The sequence below is a fragment of the Aquarana catesbeiana genome, linkage group LG08, assembly GCF_042186555.1.
Source record: "Aquarana catesbeiana isolate 2022-GZ linkage group LG08, ASM4218655v1, whole genome shotgun sequence".
Lineage (NCBI taxonomy): Eukaryota > Metazoa > Chordata > Amphibia > Anura > Ranidae > Aquarana > Aquarana catesbeiana.
The window spans coordinates 256,744,891-256,770,360 of NC_133331.1; the positions used below are offsets into that span (position 1 = coordinate 256,744,891).

Here is a 25,470-nt window from a genome sequence, read left to right on the forward strand (position 1 = left end):
GAATTATGGGCCGTGACGCGCCACACGAATTTGGCGCGAACGGCCCATATCGTTCGCAATTCGGCGAACGGGCGAACAGACGATGTTCGAGTCGAACATGGGTTCGACTCGAACACGAAGCTCATCCCTAATAATGACCTATATAGCTCTTTAAATAGACCTAATTTAGAATAATGTTTGTATTTCTAGAGACCTCACTTACAAAAAGATATTGATAGGATAGAACAATTCCAGAAATAAGCAACAAAAATGGTGTAAGGTCTGCGGGTTAAAAAATATCAGGAGACACTTTAGGAACTTAGTATGTACAGTCTGGAGGAAAGAAAGGATAGAGCAGACATAACTGAAACCTTTAAATGCAGGGGTTAAATAGGGTAAAGGGGGGCAGAATTTTCAATATGAATCCAAGCTCAAGAACACAGACAGAGATCCTCAAACTAGCAGGAGGAAAGTTTAACCGAAAGACTAGGCGGGCATCCATGGACGTTCTCCCTAAACCATGCCTCCGCTCGCTCCCCTCTGTGATTGCTGGGTCCTTCTGACACAGCTAATCACAGATCGGTGTAAGGGGTCAATCACATCGGCCCTTTACCATGTGATCAGCTGTGTCCAATCACAGCTGATCACGTGTAAACAAACTTGCTGGTTATCAGCATTCCTTTCCCTACTCGCTGTAACAGCACGAGGAGAGAGGAGAGAAGAGCCAGTAAATCGGCAAGTGTGACAAGGAATGTTCATACAGATTATCAAGGCACTGATTATTAGTGCTGCCTATCAGTGCCCATTAGTGCTGTCTATCAGTGCCCATTAGTGCTGTCTATTAGTGCCGCCTATCAGTGCCACATATCAGTGCACCCTCATCAGTAACCATCAGTGCCACCTCATAAGTGCCCATCAGTGCAACCTGATTAACGCACATCAGTTGAGGAGAAATTTGCCAAATTAATAACAGAAAATTTTGAAAAAAAATAAATAATAATTTTGTAGTTTCTGTCTTTTTTTATTTGTTTAGCAAAAAAATTTAAAAAATGCAGCGGTGATTAAATACCACTAAAAAAAAATCTCTATTTGTGTAAAAAAAAAAGATAAAAATTTCATAAGGGTACAGTGTTGCATGACCATGCAATTGTCATTCAAAGTGCGACATGCGCTGAAAGCTGAAAATTGGCCTGGGCAGGAAGGGAGTGAAAGTTCCCGGTATTGAAGTGGTTAAAACTAGCCTTAGAAAGCATTATTTTACTGAAAAAAATAGTTGATGCTTGAAAAGACCTCCAGGAGAGCCAGTGAGTCTGTCAACAGAAAGTGGACTCAAACATGCTTGAGACAAACTATACAAAAAAGTAAACAAAAGGCAAAATAACAAAAAAATAGGGGCAGACTAAATGAACCACTTGTTTTTTTTTTTGTCTACCATCACATTATGTTTCTATTACCAAAAAGATGCTTTAGTTTAGGTCAGAACATTGACGCAGAAGGCCCATACACACCCAACCAGTGAGTATTACTGGGGGAACCGGTGTCAAAAGCGCACGCTCTAAAAAGTAATTTATTAAATATCTATATATAATAATCCTCAAAAGTTAAAGTCCATTTCAACTCCATTATGATCAAACATGATATTAATAAAACCTACCACTAGATGCTACTGTTCATGCCAAAGGTATAGAAAAAATTATGGCCATCCAATATTAGGTGAAGTATACAGGTGACTTGACTGTATCAATGAGGCCCAGACATGGACTGCAAATAATGCCTTCTAAGATATAATGATAGTGTATACAGTGCTCAGCAGGTGATAATAGGTATCCCCATTCAACAAAATATACAAACTAGGTGCTTTTATGTAAACCTATAAAAAGTGACAAATGAATAAAGCTATAGTAATTGCTTGGTAATAGTAATATTTGCTTCTACTTTTCTGTGTAAGTATTATTCATTGTAATATGGTGTTATTTTCACCCATAGACTTACCCAAATATGTGTATATAATATTGAATAAAATTTCAGTTTTATTTTCTGACATACTATAGAGTAGTCTTGCTCATTTTGGGTAGTTTGGTGTACAGTATCCCAGCCATGTCCTGTATCCTATCATATGTAATATAAGTTCCTTCTGCATGAGTGAGATAAGAAGACAGGATGGAGCCATCATCTGGATTGTCTGTACAGTGATAATATATATATATATAGGTGGTAGTTTCCGGGCCATGACAGAACTTATTTCTCTTTTGAAGTGCCAACAATGCATCCACTGAGGATCATCTTCTTCGCGCTCATCTGTAAGTGATTGCTTTTAATTCATGTGTTTGTCTGTCTTCCCTCTTTTAGGTAACAGTTAAAGACCTTTACCTAAAAAATTCAGAAAAATTGGTCATTAGAGCATTTGAGCTTGCCATGGAGTCAACTAATTTAATCCGAAAGCCCTTAAAATGTAATCTGGACTTGCTATTTAAATGGAATCCCAGACCACTGCCACAGGGATCTGCAAACTACTGCCCTCCAGTTGTTGCGAAACTACACGTCCCATGAGGCATTGTAAAACTCTGACATTCACAGACATGACTAGGCATGATGGGAATTGTAGTTCCTGAACAACTGGAGGGCCATAGTTTGGAGACGCTTGGCCCAGCAATACAATATGTACAATTTCCCCCCAGACTAAAGCCACAAGAACAATTTTGTGCTTTCAAGAAAAAAATTCCATCCCGCTAATTTTTTTGCCACTACAGTTGAAAATGGTTATTAATTTGATTTTTGGTCTGGTTTTATTTCATTAAAATATTAGTATGAGTTCATTAGTAGGTGCTCATCAGCTTAATACATGGTAAAAATATATTTATATGAGGTGCTAAACAGGAGACTAATGCCGTGTACACACGGCAGACTTTTCGACCTGACTGGTCCGACGGGAGGAATCCGTTGGACAATCTGATCGTGTGTGGGCTTCATCAGACCTGCAGTGGACTTTTTTGGTCGAAAATCAGACAAACTTTAGATTTGGAACATGTTTCAAATCTTTCCGATGGACTCGAGTCAAAAAATCCACTTGTCGGTATGCTAGCCCGACGGATGAAAACCGACGCTAGGGCAGCTATTGGCTACTGGCTGTGAACTTCCTTATTTTAGTCCGGTGTACGTCATCACGTACGAATCCGTCGGACTTTGGTGTGATTGTGTGTAGGCAAGTCCGTTCGTTCGAAAGTTCGTCGGAAGTCCATCAATAGTCCCTCGAAAGTCCGTTGGAAAGACCGTCGGACCTTTGATGCCGAAAAGTCCGCCCGTGTGTACACGGCATAACAGGATAACGGGACAATCTTGGAGATTACAGCAGACAGATCTGGGGAGAGTAACAAAATATACCCTGTAGAAGGTACATCCAGGGGCTTTAGATTTAATTTTTAGCATACCGATATTGCCTGAAGTCTAAGTCTAGCCTCACTCCTATGCCATATTGTAAGGCATGATATGTGGTACATTGTGGTGGCATTCATTTTGTTTGAATTGCAGCACATCACATCGGACGCATGGGAATCAGCTGTGCATTGGGAAGTGCTGCATTAAATGAAAAAAAAGGTTTTTTAGTGCATTGGGCTGCAACACAGATGAAAAGATATAGATGTAGTGCTAACCCCTTAGGAGCTGCTAAGTAGTTTGCCTAGATCCCTTTCCCAGTAGTTTCCTCACAGCAAAACACAAAGTTCCAATCACTCTTCAGGCTCATTAAACAGTCTAAGGGTATGCTTTTTCTGATGCTTTATTGTAGAACTTGGATAGGTAGTGGGTAATGGTTGGATACTCCAGTAACCCTTAGCAATGATTTGCAGAACTTTTTCTTCAGCAAGGAACATACATTGCACATTAATATTTATGCTACCAAAATTAGTGTGTGCAGTAAATTACCTCCAGCATTGCTCCTGTTTCTTCTTGCTGGAGGCTGACATTTTGCTGAAGCTCAGAGCCCCTGAACAGCAGTAAATCAGAAGAACTAAACCTATTGATTTAACGGTTTCTAAAAACAATTACATTCCTGGAATGCCAGGATTCCTACCTGTCACATTTCCTTGTGTCCTCAACCAAACTGTCAAACCATCAAATGGCTGGCGTCATAACTGATCACATGTGCAGCACCATGGCAGTTGAAGATTAAACAGAAACAGCTTCTTTAGCTTTAAAGGATAGGAAGGTTTAATTCCGTTGTAAGGCTGTCAGCAGATCGGCCTCTACAAACTTGGCAGTGTCTAAAAATGCCTAAAAATGTAGAGCAACTGACCATTGGTGGCTGGTGGGCTTTTCTTCAGGGGGAGGGGGGCAGCAAACAACCAGCACTACCCCCCCTCCGGCAGCGTGGTGGCGTGACACTGATGCACCCCCCCCCCCGCACCAGGGGTGGCCACGGGACTCGCGGCACTCTCAGCTAGCTAACCCCCCGGTCCATCACTTACTATGCGATGGGCAGGCTGGCTGTGTCCTCCTCTCCTCGCTGGCTGTGTCCTCCTCTCCTCGCTGGCTGTGTCCTCCTCTCCTCGCTGGCTGTGTCCTCTGGGCAGTGGCGGGTCTGGCTCCAGTATCTCCTCTTCCACTACGCTGGGCATCCAATAGCATCTCCTGGCGCTTTGGCTAATCAGGAAACAGGTTTCACTGACCTGCCCCCCTGATTGGCGGGGAGGCATTGTAGATACCCTATTTTGAAGCCTATTAGAGCCTCTAGCTCTAATCAGGTGCTTTAAAAAACACTCCCCCCGCCCACCCCCGCAATAGGAATCCATGTGTCTGGCATCCTGAAAGGGGCCAGGCACATGGATAGGGGAGCGGCGGAGGTGTTATGGGGGGCGGCGCCCGTGCACCCACAATGCACGGGCTGCCACTGATAGACACTTATATCGAATGTTTTCCATAGCCATACCTGCAAAAGGAGCCAGCCTGAAGTCATCTAGCAGGACTTAATTTTCTGACTAAAGTTCCACTTTAAGGTTTTTAAAATATGTCGGTATATTAAAAGACATTTTTGGAATCAACTAAACTGTGATCTCTGCTTTTTGATTGCAGTGGGATTTGTTGCAGTGCGAACATCTCAAGGTGAGAACCGGTCTATAGGAGCTATAAATAATAAAAATGAATGTGCACTAAACTCCTCTAAAATGTGTCTGTGGATTCACATCTACATTTATTCTGTATTGGTGCGTATTTTCTGCAAACTGCGCTTGGGGTTCTAGATAAAATTATTGGTGCCGCAAGTATGATGCATGTTTTGGTGCATTTCTGCACATGTTCCCAGAACACGAAGGTGTGAATGGGGGCCATACATTTATCAAAACTTTGTAACATGAAGACAAACCTTAACAATCTATTTGATGTGTATCCAGACTGGAGAGTCCTTACACTACAAAAATATTGGTAGATTTAAAGGAAATTGTAGAATTAGACTGTATAGTATGTGGTCAGCTTTAGCTACACAAATAACTACATAGTGCAAAGGCCTTCCTGGTTGGATAATTTAGGTAAGTCCTCATATTACATAGTTTTGGTAAATGTAAAGGAGATTGTACAAAGACTGAGTGGTCAGATGTGTACTGTATGTGTGCAGTGTGTTACATGGGAGTCTTAACCACTTCAATACTGGCACTTTCACCCCCTTCCTGCCCAGGCCCATTTTCAGCCTGCAGTTCTGTCACATTTTGAATGACAACACTATGCCCAAACAACATTTTTATCTATTTTTTAAGACAGAAATTTTGGGAGCAAGGACCCCAACTGCAAGCTCTCCAAGGTAAAGTGCAAGCGGACTATCACGGTACAAGTGAAAAGGGATAAACAGCAAAAATACAGAACATGTATATAAAACAAAATTCATTTATACAACAATAGGGAAATATAACAATACAAACTATATAAAGGTGTGCACAGATAACATGGAATATCGACTAGTTTCGCGGGAAACCCGCTTCATCGGGAAATGTATCTATGGATAAAATACAATACAATCAAATATATATATTTTCAAAGGAAAAGGTATGGAAAATAATGCCAGGATATGAGGGGGGGGGGGGGGGAGTAGAAAAAAAATTGTAAACAGATGTAAGGGGCTGCTTACCCATGCTGAGGTGCAAACAGAGTTCAGGCCAGACCCGGCAGGGTCTCCCGCGGCGACTGGGGGAGACACATATAAGACCGCAAAGGGGCAAACGTCTAAATGGGTAATGAAGGGGTATACATGAATATAGCATATACGTTATATGTCTATGGACCAAACAGTGAGGATGAGTGTGTAGAAGCACCAGGAGACGGAAAGGACCAGGAAGGGTTGAGAAGGGATCCAGTACCAAGAGACTAAGCTGGAGAGGGAAGAAAAGGGGGGATGCAATCAAAGAAATGGAAAAAGTGAGGAAAAGGGTGATGATGATTGAAAAAGAAAAGTATTCCAGGGAAACCAGGTTATAACTGGATGGTGACGATAAGGGTAGATTGAGAAATATCCATACTCTGTTTGCACCTCAGCATGGGTAAGCAGCCCCTTACATCTGTTTACAAATTTTTCTCTGCGTCCTCCCCCCCCCCCATATCCTGGCATTACTTTCCATACCTTTTCCTTTGAAAATATATATATTTGATTGTATTGTATTTTATCCACAGATACATTTCCCGATGAAGCGGGTTTCCCGCGAAACTAGTCGATATTCCATGTTATCTGTGCACATCTTTATATAGTTTGTATTTTTATATTTCCCTATTGTTGTATAAATACATTTTGTTTTATATACATGTTCTGTATTTTTGCTGTTTATCCATTTTCACTTGTAACGTGATAGTCTGCTTGCATTTTAGCTTGGAGAGCTTGGAGTTGGGGTCCTTGCTCCCAAAATTTCTGTTCCAAATTAAACCCGGATGATGGTACACTGTTATACAACTTATCCCGATTTGTGAGGCCAGCAAATCCCTTCTATTTTTTGAGACAGATGGACCTTTTTTTGGTGGTATTTAATTTATTTTTTCCCTTTTTTTAGTTTCTGTTATAACATTTTGAAAATACTGTATATACTCGAGTATAAGCCAACCCGAATATAAGCCGAGGCATCTAATTTTACCACAAAAAACTGTGAAAACGTATTGACTCGAATATAAGCTTAGGGTGGGAAATGCAGCAGCTACTGGGTAAACAATGCCCATCTGCAGCCTCACTGTTGCCCATCTGCAGTCTCACTGTGCCCATCTGCAGGCTCACTGTGCCCATCTGCAGCTTCAATGTGTCCATTTGCAGCCTCACTGTGCCCACATGTATCATAAGTGCCCATCTGCAGCCTCACTGTGCCCATCTGAAGCCTCATTGTGCCCATTTGCAGCCTCACTGTGCCCATCTGCAGTCTCACTGTGCCCATCTGCAGCCTCACTGTGCCCATCTGCAGCATCATTGTGCCAATCTGCAGCCTCACTGTGCCCCTCTGTAGCTGTACCTTTGATAACTTATACAGCGGGTGCCTCCCACCCGCTGTATAAGTTATCACCCGCTGTTTAAATTATCAAAGGTACAGCTGCAGATGGGCACAGTGAGGCTGCACCCTCACTCGAGACCCTCACTCGAGTATAAGCCGAGGGGGGCTTTTTCAGCATAAAAAATGTGCTGAAAAAGTCAGCTTATACTCAAGTATATACGGGAAGTACTTTTAATTTTTCACTGATGGGCACTGATAAGGCTGCACTGATGGGCAATGATGGACACTGATAAGGCTGCACTGATGGACTCTGATAAGGCTGCACTGATTGGCACTGATAAACTGCACTTATGGGCACTGATAGAGCTGCACTGATGATCAGGGCACTGATTATCAGTGTAAATAATATACTTACTCCGCACCCACAGATTGTCTATCCTTTCCTCACATGCTGTCTCTGTGTGAGGAAATTAGAAACAATAACAGGCAAGTCTGTGATTGGACACAGCTAATCACATGGTAAAGGGCCACTATGATTGGCCCTTTAGCCTGATCTGTGATCTGCTGTGTCCAAGGCACACAGCAGTCACAAAGCGTGCCCGATGCGCACCCCAGTGGGCGCACAGGAGGCACGCACGTGGGAGAACGTCCAGGGACATCATCCCAGAATTGGAATGCTGCACTATAGCCATATATCGGCTATAGCCCAGGCGGCAAGTGGTTATTGTCTATGGTGGTGGTTTCTCCATCTCTTTATGAAAGCCAGCTTTTCCAAGTACCTTCCACGTCACTTACTGTAATTAACCTTGTATAAATACACTACCTGTACCATTGTCTCTCTAGTGTCACAGAGATAAAGTGTAACTCCACTTTCATGGGAAAAAACCTAGCAAATAAAAAAAATAATATAGCATATACTATTGTCACACAAGTCATATTGTAATTGAATGTTATTAAAAATTACCTTTCCTTTTCAATCTGCAGCCGCTGTAATTTTCTGTAAAATGCAATGCAATATGGTTACCCGGAGGGGTTCTGTATGGAACACCCCCCAGAAACAACATTTCCTGCTTGTGTGATTGGCTCACCGATTTTCCCAGAAGTCTACACTAAGATACAAGTCAGATTTCAGGCATCCCCTGCAACAAAAATTTAATTTTTGGTAAGAAACTCCCAATGGGAAATCTGTCTAAAGGGATGCAGACCCTGTAATTTTCCTCATTAGAGCCCTGCAGCAGCTGGTTGATAATTATGAAACCACTCCCATTAGATTCACTTAGCACCGGGCTGCAGAGAAACAAACAGTGATTACTTCAGAATACCAAAAGGTAGAAATCTGCAACAAAGTTTGTTAAAATCCCTGCAACGTACATAGATCACCCAGAGGGGAATCTTTTTTCTCAAAAAAGTGGAGTTATGCTTTAATGTCACCTATGGCAACATTTGGATAGTTTTTTCTATTGGGTTCACTACAGAAATAGTTTTTTTGCTGTAAGACAATGCTTTTGGAAGATAATTGTTTTAAAGAAGGGATTATTAGCAGTCCCACTGCTATATAATTATATAATAAAAACTGCTAATTAAACTTTCTCTATTACCTTTCTTAACTGATGGTGTGATCCAAGAGCCAGCACTAGTAAGGGAGGTGCTCTTCTTAGATGGAGAAGCCTCTTGCAGGCTTCGAAGTGGATGGTTTTTCCATAATGGCCTTTGAAGATGCCAGCACTCCTGCCACTTAGCACCTTTCAAACTTCCCCCAGTTTTTCTTCTTCTTCGCCCCAGCATACCTGCCACTGCATCCCACTGCCACTGGCAATCCACCCTCTTCCTGTCACTAAGCAACCCTGCCACTTCACTCCTGGTACTGCCCCCCCCTAGTCACCCATGATCCACCTATCACCACCACCCCTTTCACAAAGCACCTCTGCGGGCACTGCATGCCATCCCGTCGCTGCTCCCCTCTTTCTCTAATCTCCCTATCACGCCCTTGTCACTCAGCACCATTGCCACTAACAAGTATGCAGGCAGGTGGGATGCCTACTGTGCACGGAGTAAGTCCACAGTTGAAAGACTACACTGACATCAGACGATATGGTTCCATACTCAGGAGACCTTAAGAGAAACCTGAGATATCGTGTGACTCCCAAGTTTCCCAAGTGACTTGATATATCTGTGGTTTCTGTACTTCCTGCCCTGAATACTTCTTCTGAGTGACCCAGAAAGGATTGAACTTGAGGAGGGGGGGGGGTCATCAATTAGCATTTTCAGAAAGAGGTCAGCAATAGTTTTTCAGGTTTACAGGTTTGATTTAAGACATCATATACATAACATGCATACTTTACGAAGACTCACATGATTTTTTCATTTCCATAACAGTTTATTAAGGATATTCAAGGTATGTATACAGAGACGGGTGGGTGTACAATACCAGAATTTACATCGGCCCTGGGTAGTTTCCCTCTTCATTAAGGTTTGAAGTCCATGGTTTGACTATATTCACAGGTGGATCTGAAATGTGACCAACAAGACCAGGACATAGTGTGTTTTGAGATGTTGTCATGGGAGATGGCTATGCGCTCTTCTATTTCAGCGATTTTGTCAATTCTCCGAAACCATTCTTTGATTGAAGCACATGATTTTTTTGTTTCTAGCGGAGGGTGAAGATTGTGTCTGACAGTCACAGTGTCCAGTCCTGTTAAGCTACCCATGAAACTTGTATTCTGGAGTGGTCTCCCAGGTGATTGACATAATCTCCCAATTGTCGATGTGCATTCCTTCCAATGCAGACTATATGCTTCTGCTTTTTTAATGGTCTCTCAAAGCATGTGTACTGATTGTATATCTGTAGATATATTTCTGGTGGTGTCAGAACAGTACTGATTGTGTCCCTGTGGACATGTTTCTGGTAGTCGCAGTATGTTATTGATTAAAAGAAAGGATATGGCCCCAAAATGGAACAAGTGTGTGATTAGGAGAGGCACCCATCCACTAAAAACATGCTTCCAGTGAATTCTTTAGGAAAGTCAGTATTTATTGATCCTAAAAACAGGTTAAAACTTTATCAGGAAATGGAGTACAGTACACTTTCATGGGTGGGATCTGTGTGCATTCCTTTAGCTTAGAGTATACTGTTTTTCCTGGGCTGAAGGACACACCTTTTCCAGATTGGCAACAAAAAAGTCACAAAATGCATTGATGATGTTTTACCCTGTTTTTATGGTCAATTAATACCGACCATCCTAAAGAATCTACTTGGAAGCACCTTTTTATTGAATGGGCGCCTCTGCTGACCTATGCTGGTTCTATTTTGGGGCGTTATCCTTTCTACCATTGTTCATTGGATCTGATCGTAACCTAGCACAATACATGAATTTCCCAAAAACCCTGATGAACATCAGGTGTGACCGCCCACACTCTGTGTGGAGTAAGTTATTTTCTTCATATGTGCTAAAATAGCTTGCTTGACCCTAAGACATGTATCTAACACCTTTATGAATGTGAGTATATGCTTACTACACTTTTTGCTATACTTTTCACATATGTATGTAGCGCCACCCCTCAAGGAGCTGCTTGGTAATATTGGGGTCGCTGTTAACGCCTCGACTCCAAGAACCAAGAACAAGCTCAGCCCCTCTGATGCACCTGGTTGAATAAATCACAACAACACAGAAGTATACAGTACCTTTCACCTGACTGAAGGATATTGGCAATAAGTGAACACACGCCTGTTTAGTGGTAGACACTATTAATCTGCTGTTAATAAGGATTTGCATAAATGACAACGTAAGATAGAGTTTAACCCATGGCGGGTAAATTAGAGTACAGCCTGCTAAACAAAATGGTGCTGTCCTCAGATAATAAAGGTGAAACAAATATATCTATATAAGTACCTCTATATTAATAGCCAAAATCAATACAAGAATACGTAAATAAGTAAATCCATAATAAACAACACATCTATACTCCTAAACATGTCCAAAAGGATTGCACTACCCTAGTGGTTTTGAGTGTAATCAAAGAAATGAGAGAGAGTAGGGTTCCCCTTAAAAAGGCAAACAAGCTGGGCTTTGGGGCAGTTCCAGTAGTAGAGCTGTCTTTTTGTCCTAATGTTAAAGCTTGTTGGCACACTTTAAGGCGGTCCATGAGGCCTACAGGCAATGTTAGAACTATAAGATGGCTGGTTGGGTAGCTCCTAACAGCTCAGTCTCTAGTGGCAGTAGCAAATAGTGGCCACAAGGCCCGCTCACCAGACCTGGGTGGGTAGTGCAGCAAGTCTTTACCAGTGGCAGTGGTTCAACCTTTCTCCCTATGGTGGTGCTGGGGCGATATGGGCCTCTCTCCACTTTTGGGTGCAAAGTCTGGCACAGCAAAGGGGCTTCAGTGGCTTAGTCCCTTTCCCTGATGGTGTTCCCCTCAGCCACACTTCAGCCTGAACGGGATTTGGCACCCGCTACATGTTCAACTGATCCCTTAAAGGGATCTCTCCGGTTGCCTTTTATCACTTTTTTTTCTCCATGTCTTTGATCATCTGGAGCACTACTGACTCATCTATGTTGTTGATTGCATCTCTGCTAATGTGTTTCTAAAGTCGGGAGACATTTGCCGGTTACATTAAAAAAAATGGCCAACATTCGGTCTGTGTTGGTCTGTGTGTATGTTGGTCTGTCCGTTTGGCCAGGTTCTGTCGGACGTGCATGCTGGAAAACCAGCAGCTGACGATTCCCGATCAGCACTCTCAGCCAATGGCAGTGTTATGGTGGGGATGCCATCTCCCTGTCTGGACACAAAAGCTCAGCGGGGGAGATTGCTGAACTAACCTTGCATAGTTAGTATAGCGGGATCGACTGGAGTGGACAGTTTTTTTTTTTCATTCAACCTGCTGGGTTGAACAGAAAAAAACGAATTGTGTGTACCAGGCTTTAGGGTGTCAAGTACCCCCTGCTACCTAATCATCCTGGTGACCTTCTTTTAAGGTTGATATCTCTAAATGCCTATGTACATTATGTAAAATATGATGCACTAAATGCAAATACAGGAAATCAATCCTATCCAGGGCATCAAATCAAATACTGCATACTTTACCCATGCACCTATATCACCAAATGCTATAATACATAACAAATCAGATACACAATTTGTTGATCAATTATCAGATAAATGTAAAAATCAAACACAATAGCAAATCGACAAATGTAAAAAACTTAAAGGCAATATGTTGCAAACAAATGACAGTGTCCATGCATCTTCTAATATCCTTGGACAACATGTAAAGTCATAAATATATTTACTGGTTGAAAATGATTGTGACCTCTACCTTCGTCAGTTGGCATACTCTCACCTTCTTAAATAGACCTTTGAATCAAAAGGTTATTCAGAGTATGTCCCCTTTAAAGCCAGGACAGGGCCAACACCATAGGCAGATATAACTAGTTTGATACATACAGTATCTCACAAAAGTTAGTATACCCCTCACATTTTTGAAAATATTTTATTATATCTTTTCATGTGACAACACTGAAGAAATACAATATTTTTTTACTTTATGCTATAAAACATATTAAATAAAAATTTAAAAAAATCAAATTTCTTCCTACATTTAGGTCAAAATGTATTCTGCTACATGTCTCTGGTAAAAATACAAAATCCCAATAAGTGTATATGGATTGGTTTGCATGAAAGTTATAGCGTGAAATGATATTATGTATACTGGAATATTTTTTTAAACTATTAATGGCAGTAATCAGCGACTTATAGTGGGACTGTGATAGTGTGGCGGACAATCTGACGCTAACTGACACTGGGTGGGAATTGACTAACTGACTCTGACATCACCTGTGACACTAATACAGTGATCAGTGCTAATACTATACACTGTTATTGTAATGACACTGGCTGGGAAGGGGTTAACATCTGGAGGGCAATCAAGGGGTTAACTGTGTGCCTAACAATGCGTAATGTGTGCAATATGTACTGCTTACTAATCGATGCTGCTGATTTTTTTCCCTGAGAAAAAAACAGCCACATCGTTGCTCTGTGTACAGAGCCCTGTGTTGTTGGTAAACACAGGGCTCTGTACTGTGATTTGCTAAGCTGATGACCAGGGCCCAGCCATAAATCATTGGCCAGGACCTGCTGAGCGACTTGTGCCATACCAAATCACAGCACAGATGGGGCACGCACCCCCTGCCCAGAAATGGCAGATGATGTACATGCACGTGATCTGGTGCAGCGGGGAAACCCCCCCCCCACAGGAAAAAGGCAGTGGGAGGTCCGCTAGTGGTTATAAAGATAAAAGTTACACTCATGTGTGTTTAAAAACAACGAGGCTCAGCTAGTGAGTGCAGGAAAAGGGTTGGTGAGCACAAACTCTCACCGTTTACAGAGATGCATTGTGTGGTCACCTCCACAGAGTCCTAGGGGGCACCTCCCACATCCACAATCTCCTTGCTCCGCCCAACTAGCTTAATCATTTGTGACATCATCAGGCACCTGATGAGCATATAGTGGGCAGGAGATCACCAAATCTTGATGGCTGAATATCAGTAGCCTGGTCTGAGGAATCTCAATTTATACCATAGGATGCAGGTGGTGGAGTCAAAATTTGGCCTGCATAGCATACATCTATTAGGAAGTGGCGCAGTGGTGGTCCCCTGTATGATGGTGTGGCCAATAAAAAGCTAAACTCTAGAAGCTCCCCATTCCATTCCACCTCCTAACAACCACTCTAATTTATTACTAAATTAATGCAAAGTGATACTAAACAGAGAAGAGTTAATTGCCATAATTCATTCACATAAATCATAATATCATGCCACTGTAGTTTTTTTTTTTTTAATCCTCTAAGTACCATATTCCCGCAGCGCTGTTGTGTGGTCACACAATGTTTCTCTGTTCTTTGGCATCTGCAGGGAAAGATCCTTGGAAGGGTTACATCAGCAGAGCACTTCTACAGTTTGGTGCTGTGCCGGTCACATGAAAAAAAAAAAAAAGAAAGAGAATAACATTTCAAATAAAATTATAGATGTAGCAATGTGGACTACAATTGCAAAGCATAGCGATTCCCTGTCATTTCTATGTACTGTAATATCCCTCTACTGCCCAACGTCACTAACTGACATCAAATCTGTGAGCCAAACCAAAGGGATTGTGGAATTAGTAGTTCCTCAGAATGGCAATTGCTCCGTATGACTATGCACTACATATCCCAGGGATCTTTGCTACCATCAGGGAGAATGCTGGGAAGAGCTATAAAAGAAGCAAGAGACCCGCCCCACGCTCTCTTCCTCCTGGGCCTGGTGTGTGACGGACCTCTCTGTACAGGGAGGGTGAGGTCGCGGCCTTCCACGCGGTTTACGACATTCCAACACGGCCAAGAAGAGCCTATCATTGCTTGCTGTTCATCAGACATCTACCTAGCACCACCCTGATAGTCCCAGAACCCGCGCTTCGTGCTTCGCATCAGATAATTGTTGCGAGGGGATTCACTGCAAGGACGCCTCTCCAGGAACTGAATCGGCCTGGTCGTTGGTGAGAGGGCAATTGCGCACCTTTGCAAATCTTTCTTTGTTGCTTCACTGGGACACTGTGCAATGGCGTCCCTAGGGGGGTGCAGAGGGGGCCCTGACCCCCCCCCCCAACATTATGCTCTGCCCCACTATGTGCCCCCCCCCATTAAAAAAAATTTTTTTTTTCTTACAAAAAGGCAATGTCTAAGAGGGAGAGCGTCCCCAGGCAGCTCCTGCGGGTGATTCCTCTCCCCTCCCTCTGCTTGCTGACAGTACATAATGCGAGCGCTCACACAACCACGGCCGCCCGATCTGCTCCTTCCCCTGCATCCTCATTGGCAGGGAGAAGAGCAAGTTGCAGGAAGGACTCCACCAGGACTCTCAGTTACTGAAAAAACAGACTAATTTCTCTCGTCCTTAGGACAGGAGAACCAGCCTGTAAATTCCAAGAGATGCCAGACCAGCACTGTCAATAGCAGGGGCAGGACAGCAAGAGGAGGCTGCAGAACACACGGGCCCGGTGGCAAGACAACCTTTGCAACCCTGATAGTTCTCCCACTGCTTTGGACCCTTATATTTTCTTGGTACGCTGGTGACATATACAGTATCTCTTGTTTTCTGCCACCCTGGTGGGGGGGCAATACAGTAGGAAGGGAGCTCACTGCAGAACATGTGAAAGGGCCATTGTGGGACTGTAGTAAAGGGCCCCGGGATATATATATGTATGTACATATACTAAAATTGCATTTTATAATTGCCCCGCTACTTTTGTCCCTGTCCCCCCATGTGCCCCCCCAAATATGAAAGCTGGAGACGCCACTGACACTGTGCACAGACAGCTTTACCCTGGGGAAACACTTTACTGCATTTCTATTTGAACACTGTAGATAAACACCTGTCGCATCAATCATTTCAAGAAATACCATTGCCTTGTTGCTGCACCTTATTGGATATAGTTAATGAGCTCCGACTGCTGGCGAAAACTGGGACATTACTGTCATTGCTACTTAAAGGGCCCTCATATCCTTCTTGTTTAATTGGTCTCTCATCAGGATTAAAAGTAATATAGGCCGGCCTGTATTCTCCCTTTAGAAGTCTTGCCAGAATTAATGCTTAACTCTCGCTTATCCTTTCAGGTCATGTTTAAGTGGTATTCCATTGTACATACGTGTATATAATATACTGTTATTGCCAAACTGTCTTCATTTGTATTATTGTAGAGGAATTCTTCTACTGAACTAGGACTGTTATCCAAAATTCAGTTGATCTTTTACCTCCTCCGTGCAACAAGATCTTCCCTGAGTTATCCAGTAAACGTTAATAGGATATAAACTCATCAAGTTGTTTGGGTTCAGACATCTTTGTACCACCTTAAAGTAATAAGTCAGAGTGTCAGGTGGGTTGGAATGTTCCCAGGGTCATGGTGACGCAGATGAGCAGGTAAATCCAAGCAGTCCCCAAGGGGGTTGTGCTACATAAACAATGAAGGAAACTGTTTTACAGATCCCTATAAATCTTTAGTGAACATCAAATGTGTATTTTGTGTGCGTTAATATGGTGTAGGCAGAGTCAAAAATGATTGTCACTAGCTCTCATTTAGTTCAGACGACATCTGCATCAAAGGCCCCATTTTTACTTTACAGATATTAGCAATTACAGTGCCATGAAAAAGTTTTCATACCCCTTGAAATTGTCCACATTTTACAACCAAAAACATAAATGTATTTGATTGGGATGTAATGTGATAGACCAACACAAAGTGGCACATAATTGTCAAGTGGAAGGAAAATGATACATAATTTTCAAAATTTTTTACAGGTAATTATCTGAAAAGTGTGGCGTGCATTTGTATTCAGCCCCCCCCCCAAGTCAATACTTTGTAGAATCACCTTTCACTGCAATTACAGCTGCAAGTAATGCATTTGGGTGGCAAAAATATGAATTCAATCTACTCACTAGGGGGAGAACCTCTGGGGGAATCTAGGATGGGAAAGGACCTGGGGGACCTAGTAGATGATAGGCTCAGCAATGGCATGCAATGCCAAGCTGCTGCTAACAAAGCAAACAGAATAGTGACATGCATTAAAAAGGGGATTAACTCCAGAGATAAAGTGATAATTCTCCCGCTCTGCAAGACGTTGGTCCGGCCTCACCTGGAGTATGCTGTCCAGTTCTGGGCACCAGTCCTCAGGAAGGATGTACTGGAAATGGAGTGAGTACAAAGAAGGGCAATAAAGCTAATAAAGGGTCTGGAAGATATTAGTTATGAAGAAAGGTTGCGAGCACTGAAATTATTCTCTCAGGAGAAGAGACACTTGAGAGGGGATATGATTTCAATTTACAAATACGGGTGACCCCACAATAGGGATAGAACTTTTTCGCGGAAGGGAGTTTAATAAGACACGTGGCCACTCATTAAAATGAAGAGAAAAGAGGTTTAACCTTAAACTACGTAGAGGGTTCTTTACTGTAAGAGCAACAAGGATGTGGAATTCCCTTCCACAGGCAGTGGTCTCAGTGGGGGGCATCGATAGTTTCAAAAAATTATTAGATAAGCACCGGAATGACCGCAACATACAGGGATATACAATGTAATACTGACATATAATCACACACATAGGTTGGACTTGATGGGCTTGTGTTTTTTTTCAACCTCACCCACCATGTAGGTAACTATGTAAGTCTGGGGATGTCTCTACCAGCTTTGCACATCTAGAGAGTGACATATCTGCCCATTCTTCTTTGCCAAATAGCTCAAGCTCTGTCAGATTGGATGGAGAGCATCTGTGAATAGCAATTTTCAAGTCTTGCCACAGATTCTCAATTTAATTTAGGTCTGGACTTTGACTAGGCCATTCTTACACATGAATATGTTTTGATCGAAACCATTCCATTGTAGCTCTGGCTGTATGTTTACGGTCGTTGTCTTGCTGGAAGGTGAACCTCCGTCCCAGTCTCAAGTCTTTTGCAGACTCTAATGCCGCGTACACACGGCCGGACTTGTCAACGGGCTAAACTCCGTTGGCATTTCCGACGGAAAGATTTGGAACATGTTCTATATCTGAGTCCGTCGGAAATGCCGACAGAAAAAGTCCGATGGGGCATACACACAGTTGGAATGTCCGACCGAAAGCTCCCATCTGACTTTTTCTGTCGGGAAGTCCAGCCATGTGTACGCGGCATAACAGGTTTTCTTCTAAGATTGCCCTGTATTTGGCTCCATCCATCTTCCCATCAACTCTCACCAGTTTCCCCATCCCTGCTGAAGAAAAGCATCTCCACAACATGATGCTGCCACCGCCATGTTTCATGATGGGGATGGTGTGTTCAGGTTCATGTGCAGTGTTAGTTTTCCGCCACATATAGCGTTTTGCTTTTAGGCCAAAAAGTTCAATTTGGTCTCATCTGACCAGAGCACCTTCTTCCACATGTTTGTTGTGTCCCCCACATGGCTTCTCACAAACTGCAAACGGGACTTCTTTTGGCTTTCTTTTAACAATGGCTTTCTTCTTGCCACTCTTCCATAAAGGCCAGATTTGTGGAGAACACGACTAATAGTTGTCCTGTGGACAGATTCTCCCACCTGAGCTGTGGATCTCTGCAGCTCCTCCAGAGTTACCATGGGCCTCTTGGCTGCTTCTCTGATTAATGCTCTCCTTGCCCGGCCTGTCAGTTTAGGTGGACGGCCTTGTCTTGGTAGGTTTGCAGTTGTGCCATACTCTTTCCATTTTCAGGTGATGGATTGATCAGTGCTCCGTGAAATGTTTAAAGCTTGGGATATTTTTATAGCCTAACCCTGCTTTAAACTTTTCTACAACTTTATCCCTGACTTGTCATGTGTCTTCCTTGGCTTTCATGATGCTGTTTGTTCACTAAAATTCTCTAACAAACCTCTGAGGGTTTCACAGAACAGCTTTATTTATACTGAGATTAAATTGCAAACAGGTAGACTTTATTTACTAATTAGGTGACCTCTGAAGACAATTGGTTCCACTAAATTTTAGTTAGGGGTATCGGAGTAAAGGGGGCTGAACACAAACGCACGCCACACTTTTCAGATATTTGAAAACCATTTATCATTTTTTTTTTCCGCTTCATACTGTAATTATGCGACTTTGTGTAGGTCTATCACATAAAATCCCAATAAAATACATTTATGTTTTTGGTTGTAACATAATAAAATATGGAGAAAAATCAAAGGGTGTGAATAGTTTTTCAAGGCACTGCACATTTGATATATTTAATGCTGATTTATATTAATACTAAGCTTTTTTGTGAGTATCTTAGTGAATGTGATCAGCAGCATACTATATCCTGCCCCCCATAGTGTTAGCAATAGAAGGACATAGAGAAGGAGGAAAGGAGTGTTATTTACCACTGTGTATACGCCAACATGCGTGACTCTGTAGTCATGTGGGCGGCACAGATAAAAAAAAAAAGAGGAAATAAACAGCTTAGAAAGGAACTAAAACTAGAGCATGCTCATTAGATGAGAACAGCTGATCTGCACAATCTCAGGCGTCAGTGGGGACACAGAGAAGATGGGAGGGACAGCTGAAGGGAGGATCAACCAGGTATATTTCACTCTACACAAAATGAATGCTTTAGTGGCGCTGTGAGAATGCACACTCTGTTATATAGCATGTAATGAGAGTGTTTCATAGTCTGGGTTTAATGACCCTTTCACAAAATATATCTATCTTGGTACATAATTTTAGATATGTTACAATATTTCAGATCCACACAATCTTTCATCCCTGCTCTCCTGAACTCAGCTCTTGCTCCCCTTCCAACCCATTCCATTTTCAATGTTCCTTTACTTTGCTCCTATCCACGCCTTTCCAACTTTCTTTTCAGTTCAGCTCTCTTACATATCTTAGCGGAGGAGTGGAGTGTCTTACCAGCCCCATATATTGTAACCATTGTGACAAACTATGTATCCCATTATGCGGCGTTGACATTGGACCTAGGTGTTGGAAGTATCTCATTTTATTTTTTAATAAGTGCTGAATGTGTTAGATGGGGTGGGAGGGAGGGATTGATAGGGTAGAGGGAAATCTTTGTCCACGGATGGGTTTTAACCGCTTGCCGACCAGCCGCCGCAGTTGTACTGCGGCAACATGGCTCGGCTGCGCGAATCGCCGGCATGTTACGTTGCTTCCTGATTTGGCCACTAGGGGGGGTGCGCGCCCCCTGCTCGCCCACGGAGCTGATGTGAGTGCCTGGCGGTGCGATCGCCCCCGGGCTCCCGCAATCGCTCGGGGCTCACCGAGAACCGGGATCTGTGTGTGTAAGCACACAGTTTCCAGTTCTCTGAGGGAAGAACAGACAGATCGTCTGTTCATACCGAGTATGAACAGCGATCTGTCATCTCCCCTACACAGTCCCCTCCCCCTTTAGTTAAAACACACACTAGGGAACACAATTAACCCCTTGATCGCCCCCTAGTGTTAACCCCTTCCCTGCCAGTGACATTTTTACAGTAATCAATGCATTTTTATAGCACTGATCGCTGTATAAATGCCAATGGTCCCAAAAATGTGTCAAAATTGTCCGACGTGTCCGCCATAATGTCACAGTCGCGATAAAAATTGCAGATCGCTGCCATTACTAGTAAAAAAAAGAAACTATCCCCTATTTTGTAGACGCTATAACTTTTGCGCAAACCAATCAATATACGCTTATTGCGATTTTTTTTTTTCCAAAAATATATAGAAGAATACATATCGGCCTAAACGAAGGAAAAAAATATTTTTTTTTCAATATATTTTTGGGGGATATTTATTATAGCAAAAAGTAAAAAAAATTGTGTATTTTTCAAAATTGTCACTCTTTTTTTGTTTAAAGCGCAGAAAATAAAAACCGCAGAGGTGATCAAATACCAGCAAAAGAAAGCTCTATTTAAGGGAAAAAAAGGACGTCAATTTTGTTTGGGTGCAACGTCGCACGACCGCGCAATTGTCAGTTAAAGCGACGCAGTGCCGAATCACAAAAAGTGCTCTGGTCAGGAAGGGGGTAAAATCTTCCAGGGCTGAAGCTGTTAAACTACAGCAGATGTGCAGACCCAGGGAATCATATGCAGATATCTCACCAATAGAGTGCCTGAGAGATACAAGGCACAGTGAGGGGCTTTTATTCTTTCTTTCTCTAGCAAAAAAATGAAATATCAAAACAATGATCATGTCTGAATGCTTTATATACTGATTTACGTTTACAGGATGCTTTGGTGTCTGCAAGTGTACTTATTATATATATAAGTGGCCATGGAGTCCACATGTGACAGGGTTTTTGAATCTTAAAAGTGAACTCAGCCCCTTGACATTTCTAGGCTCAGCATACTAATCTAAATTTTTTGATTGTCATCTATAAAGATCATAGTTTCTCCATTTTTTTGTTTATAGGTGGGGAAGGAAACCCTGTAACTGCACAGTGTCATTTACCCTTTATATTCCTCTCCAAATCATATGATTTCTGCACTAAAGAAGGAAGAAATGATGGTCAGCTATGGTGCTCAACCACCCCAAACTATGACAAGGATCGGCAATGGATCTTCTGTGAAGGACAAGGTAAAACTCTGAATGGTCTAAAGTTATTAGTGGTGTACCTCAAGGTTACTTTTTATATATTTACTAATGATACAGAGTTTGGTATTAAAAGTATCATTCCATTGTTTGCAGATGACACCAAGCTATGCATTGAAATTATGTCCTTACAGGATGTCTCCAATTTACAAGCCGACCTCAACGCACTGTTTAGGCTACTTTCACACTGAGGCGCTTTACAGGCGCTATAGCGCTAAAAAGAGAGCCTGCAAAGCGCCTCTCCTGTCACTCCAGTGTGAAAGCCCAAGGGCTTTCACATTGGAGCGGTGCGCTTGCGGGACGTTAAAAAAGGTCCTGCAAGCAGCATCTTTGCAGTGCCTCTGCCCATTAAAAACAATGGGCAGCGCTGCCGAAGCGCCTTTGCAGGTGCTTTTAACCCTTTATTCGGCTGCTAGTTCTAACGACAGTAAAAATATTGGCGCTTTACTGCTGACGCCCCCAAGTGCTGGCGGGGAGTTGGGATGAGTGGCAGTGCTGGTGGGGGGTGGGATCAGTGGCAGTGCTGGGGGAAGTTCTGATCAGCCAACTTAGGTGCTCTTGATCAAGGTCATCTGCTGATGTGAGATCTGTAATGGGGACTTTTAATGGCAACTATAATCACAGGTAGTGTTACTCATTGTGTCTCTGGCTTCACTGTGTCTCCAACTTTGTGGTGTCTCGCAGCAGTAACACCTATGCCGAAATCAGGAGATTGGGTCTACTTCAGCCCCTCCCACTTCATATTCCTCACCAGTCAGCTGACCTCTAGTCTCTGCCCCCCAGCCATGCCGTTAACTGAATGGGCGGCTGCGAAGAGGCTGAGTAGGCGGCCCGCAGGCTCCAGGAACAGCCCAGCTGGGTGGCCACAGGCTCCAGAGACAGCCCTGCTGGGTGGCCACGAAAAGGCTGGGAGAGCAGTGCGGGCTTCAGGAACAGCCCAGGATTTAGTTACCTCTGGCAAATCGTCATCCGACTCCCAGATTGCGAACCACTGCTCTATTAGAAGAGAAAAGCCAAATATCAAGAGAATCAAGCTCTATCGCTGGAAATAGAGAGAAAGTGGTGGCTTGAGCTGTTCATGCGGAGATGGGTTTCTTGGATGAGGATAGTGGAACTGAGTCTGAATCAGCAGGACTGGCCATTCCTGACACTAATAAGCCAGTAAGCGAACTTGGGCCAACCAAACTGAAGGCTCAGGTAGCTCAGGCCCAAACCCAGATGTATCATGCTTTAATGCGAGTGATGGAGACCCAACCAAGGGTTCAAGAACAAGGGACTCGTCAAGGTGAACCAAAACTTTACCAAAGGCAAGAAAAGAGATGTTATGGGTGTGGAGAAGGTGGACACTTTCGGGCTGAATGTCGCAAGACTAGCATCAGCCCTCAATTACTCACGGAGGTAAAACTGCACTCCAAAGTCAAGAGAAGATCTAAGAAGAAAAGGGGGCTCAAGCTACCTGTTGCCCTTTCCCCTCCTTTACCGAGAAAACCAAAAGAAACAAAACCCTCAGGGAAGGAAAGAGATCAGTGCATACCTTACTGAATGAATAGTTAGACCAACTCCACTGCCTTCGAAGAGGCTGATTAGAGCACAAAGAATAGAGTCACCTGTTGGGAACCTGCCAAAGAACTTATAGAACTCCCCTATAGACTCGATACAAGTAGAGGGCATCCACACTCAAGCCCTGCTGGATACCGGAGCCCAGGTGATGTTGCTGTACCGAGACTTTTACCACAAGTACTTGAGGCATATCCCTTTGTGCAAACTCGAGGAGTTAGAGATTTGAGGTAAAGGGACCCAGAAGTGCCCATACGACAGATACATACCCATCAAGATAACATTTGATACTGCCTTGGCTGGAAAACCAGAGACTTTTGATACATTGGCAGTTGTCTCCCCCAAGCTCCTGGGGCAGGCCAAAATTCCTTGTTGATAGCCACCAACACAAATCTTGTGTGGAGACTACTCACTCCACTGGCCTTGGAGGGTGCTCTGGTAGGAAAGATCCATGCTCAGCTGCGGCAGGCTTTCCAAAGAGTGTTGAAAGAGAAGAACGCCCCCAAGGAAGGGGTAGGAGGACTGTGGCGATTGGATAACCATGAAAGGGTGTTGCAGCCGGGCGAGAGAGTCTGTCTGAAGGCCACGGTTAAGCTGTCATGGGATCAGCCGGGTCCCTATGTGGTGGTGGAAGCTGATTCAACAGAGGAAGTTGGAATAGAAGTGGTCCCAGAGATCATACCCACTAGGGCCTTACTGAGAAGCGGAAGCGGATTTCCTGTCAGTGTGAGGAACCCAATCAGCCTAAAGCCCAGGATGGTGATTGGGAAAATGAGAGCTGCCACCCCAGTGATGGGGGATGAGCTAGTCCAAAAGGGAGATGGAAGAGAGACTACTGTCCATTGCCCAAATCTACCTTCTGGATGGGAGGAGAGGATCAACTCTCAAATAGCCCCATGGGAGAAAATGTTCTCCAAGAATGAGTTTGATGTGGGTTGTGCCCAGAGTGCTCAACGTCGAATTTGGCTAACTGAAGATAAGCTTTTTCGTGAAAGAGCCAGGCAAATTCCTTTGTGTGATCTGGAGGATCTTCGTGAACAGCTGGCTGAACTGAAGAGGTCAGGGGTCATCAAGGAGTCCAGGAGCCCTTATGCTGCCCCGATTGTGGTAGTGAGAAAGAAGAATGGTTCCTTCTGGATGTGTATTGACTACCGAACCTAAGGACCATTCCAGATCAGTAAACAAATCCCAGCGTAGAAGAGGCCCTGCAATGCTTATCAGGGGCCAAATGGTTCAATGTGCTGGATCTAAAGAGTGGATACTACCAAATACCCATGCATCCGGATGACAGAGAAAAGACGGCCTTCTTAAGCCCTCTAGGGTTTTTCGAGTTCGACCGAATGTCGCAAGGATTAACAGGGGCCCCTGTCACTTTCCAGAGACTGATGGAGTACACTGTGGGTGATATGAACTTGAAGGAATAGCTACTGACTCTCATAAGTTGGAGGCTGTTACTTCCTGGCCTCTCCCAAGCACCGTCACTGAGCTGAGGTCGTTTTTGGGAAGAACTTTGTGAAGAACTTCTCACAGATTACCCGGCCGTTGAATGAGCTTTTACAGAAACAAATGAATTGCACGTGGATGCCAGCAGAGATGGCCTCTGTTGTATCAAGAGTCAGAAGGGAGGCTTCATCCGGTGGCCTATGTGAGTCGCAGTTTCACCCCCCCAACAAGAACTAACCTGTACACAAATTGGAGTTCTTGGCTCTCAAGTGGGCCGTGGTAGATTATCTGTACGGGGCTACCTTTGTGGAGAAGACTGATAACAACCCCTTGACTTACGTACTGTCCACTGTCCACTGCCAAGCTGGATGCCACTGCACATCGGCGGTTGGCCACACTGTCTGAATTCCAGTTCAGTTTGAAATACCGACCAGGAGTGGGAAATCGAGATGCTGTCGCTCTTTCCCGAAGGCCTCACTTCACCAACGCTGGCCAGAAGAGTTGGGTCCATTTACCCTTGGAAGGAATATGGGCTGTGTGCCAAGGAGTAGAGCATAAACATTGAGGGGCCATAGGAGCCCAAGCTGTGGGAGTTACCCCTGCATGAGTACCAAGATATTACTATGATTTAACCCAAGTGCGCAGCCAAGAACTGCCTCAATTGACAAGAGAGGACATGAGACAGAATCAACATGAAGATCCATTGGGGAATCTTGTGAGGAAATTGTTAGCCGCCCAGAACCCTCAGATACTGTTAAACAGCTACATTGAGGAAGCAAAAGTCATCCATAGAGAGTGGTAACGAACGTGGTTGGAAGATGGAGTCATATACTGGAGAGGTACATCTGAGGAATTAGAAGGTGTTCGTCAACTGTTCCTCTCTGAGAAACAACGACTAATAGTGTTGACTGCTCTTGATGATGATCATGGTCACTTAGGCCCAGATCGAACCTTCAG

General features: G+C 43.5%; 1 protein-coding gene and 1 long non-coding RNA gene across 3 annotated transcripts in view; one reads left to right on the top strand and one right to left on the bottom strand.

The window, feature by feature from the left end:
- The first annotated feature begins 2,213 nt into the window (after positions 1-2,213).
- Positions 2,214-25,470, top strand: part of LOC141106351 (matrix metalloproteinase-9-like) — an 81,228-nt gene continuing 57,971 nt past the window's right edge. For both annotated transcript variants that reach the window (XM_073597066.1, XM_073597067.1), the window contains exons 1-3: positions 2,214-2,279; positions 5,047-5,076; positions 21,334-21,498. In XM_073597066.1, the coding sequence (XP_073453167.1) occupies positions 2,243-2,279; positions 5,047-5,076; positions 21,334-21,498 (232 nt within the window). In that variant the 5' untranslated portion in view covers positions 2,214-2,242. The remainder of the gene's footprint in view (positions 2,280-5,046; positions 5,077-21,333; positions 21,499-25,470) is intronic.
- LOC141106353 (uncharacterized) overlaps positions 12,501-25,470 on the bottom strand; it is a 110,177-nt gene continuing 97,207 nt past the window's right edge. Inside the window, exon 5 of the long non-coding RNA XR_012235712.1 lies at positions 12,501-14,386. This is a non-coding gene — a long non-coding RNA (uncharacterized lncRNA). The remainder of the gene's footprint in view (positions 14,387-25,470) is intronic.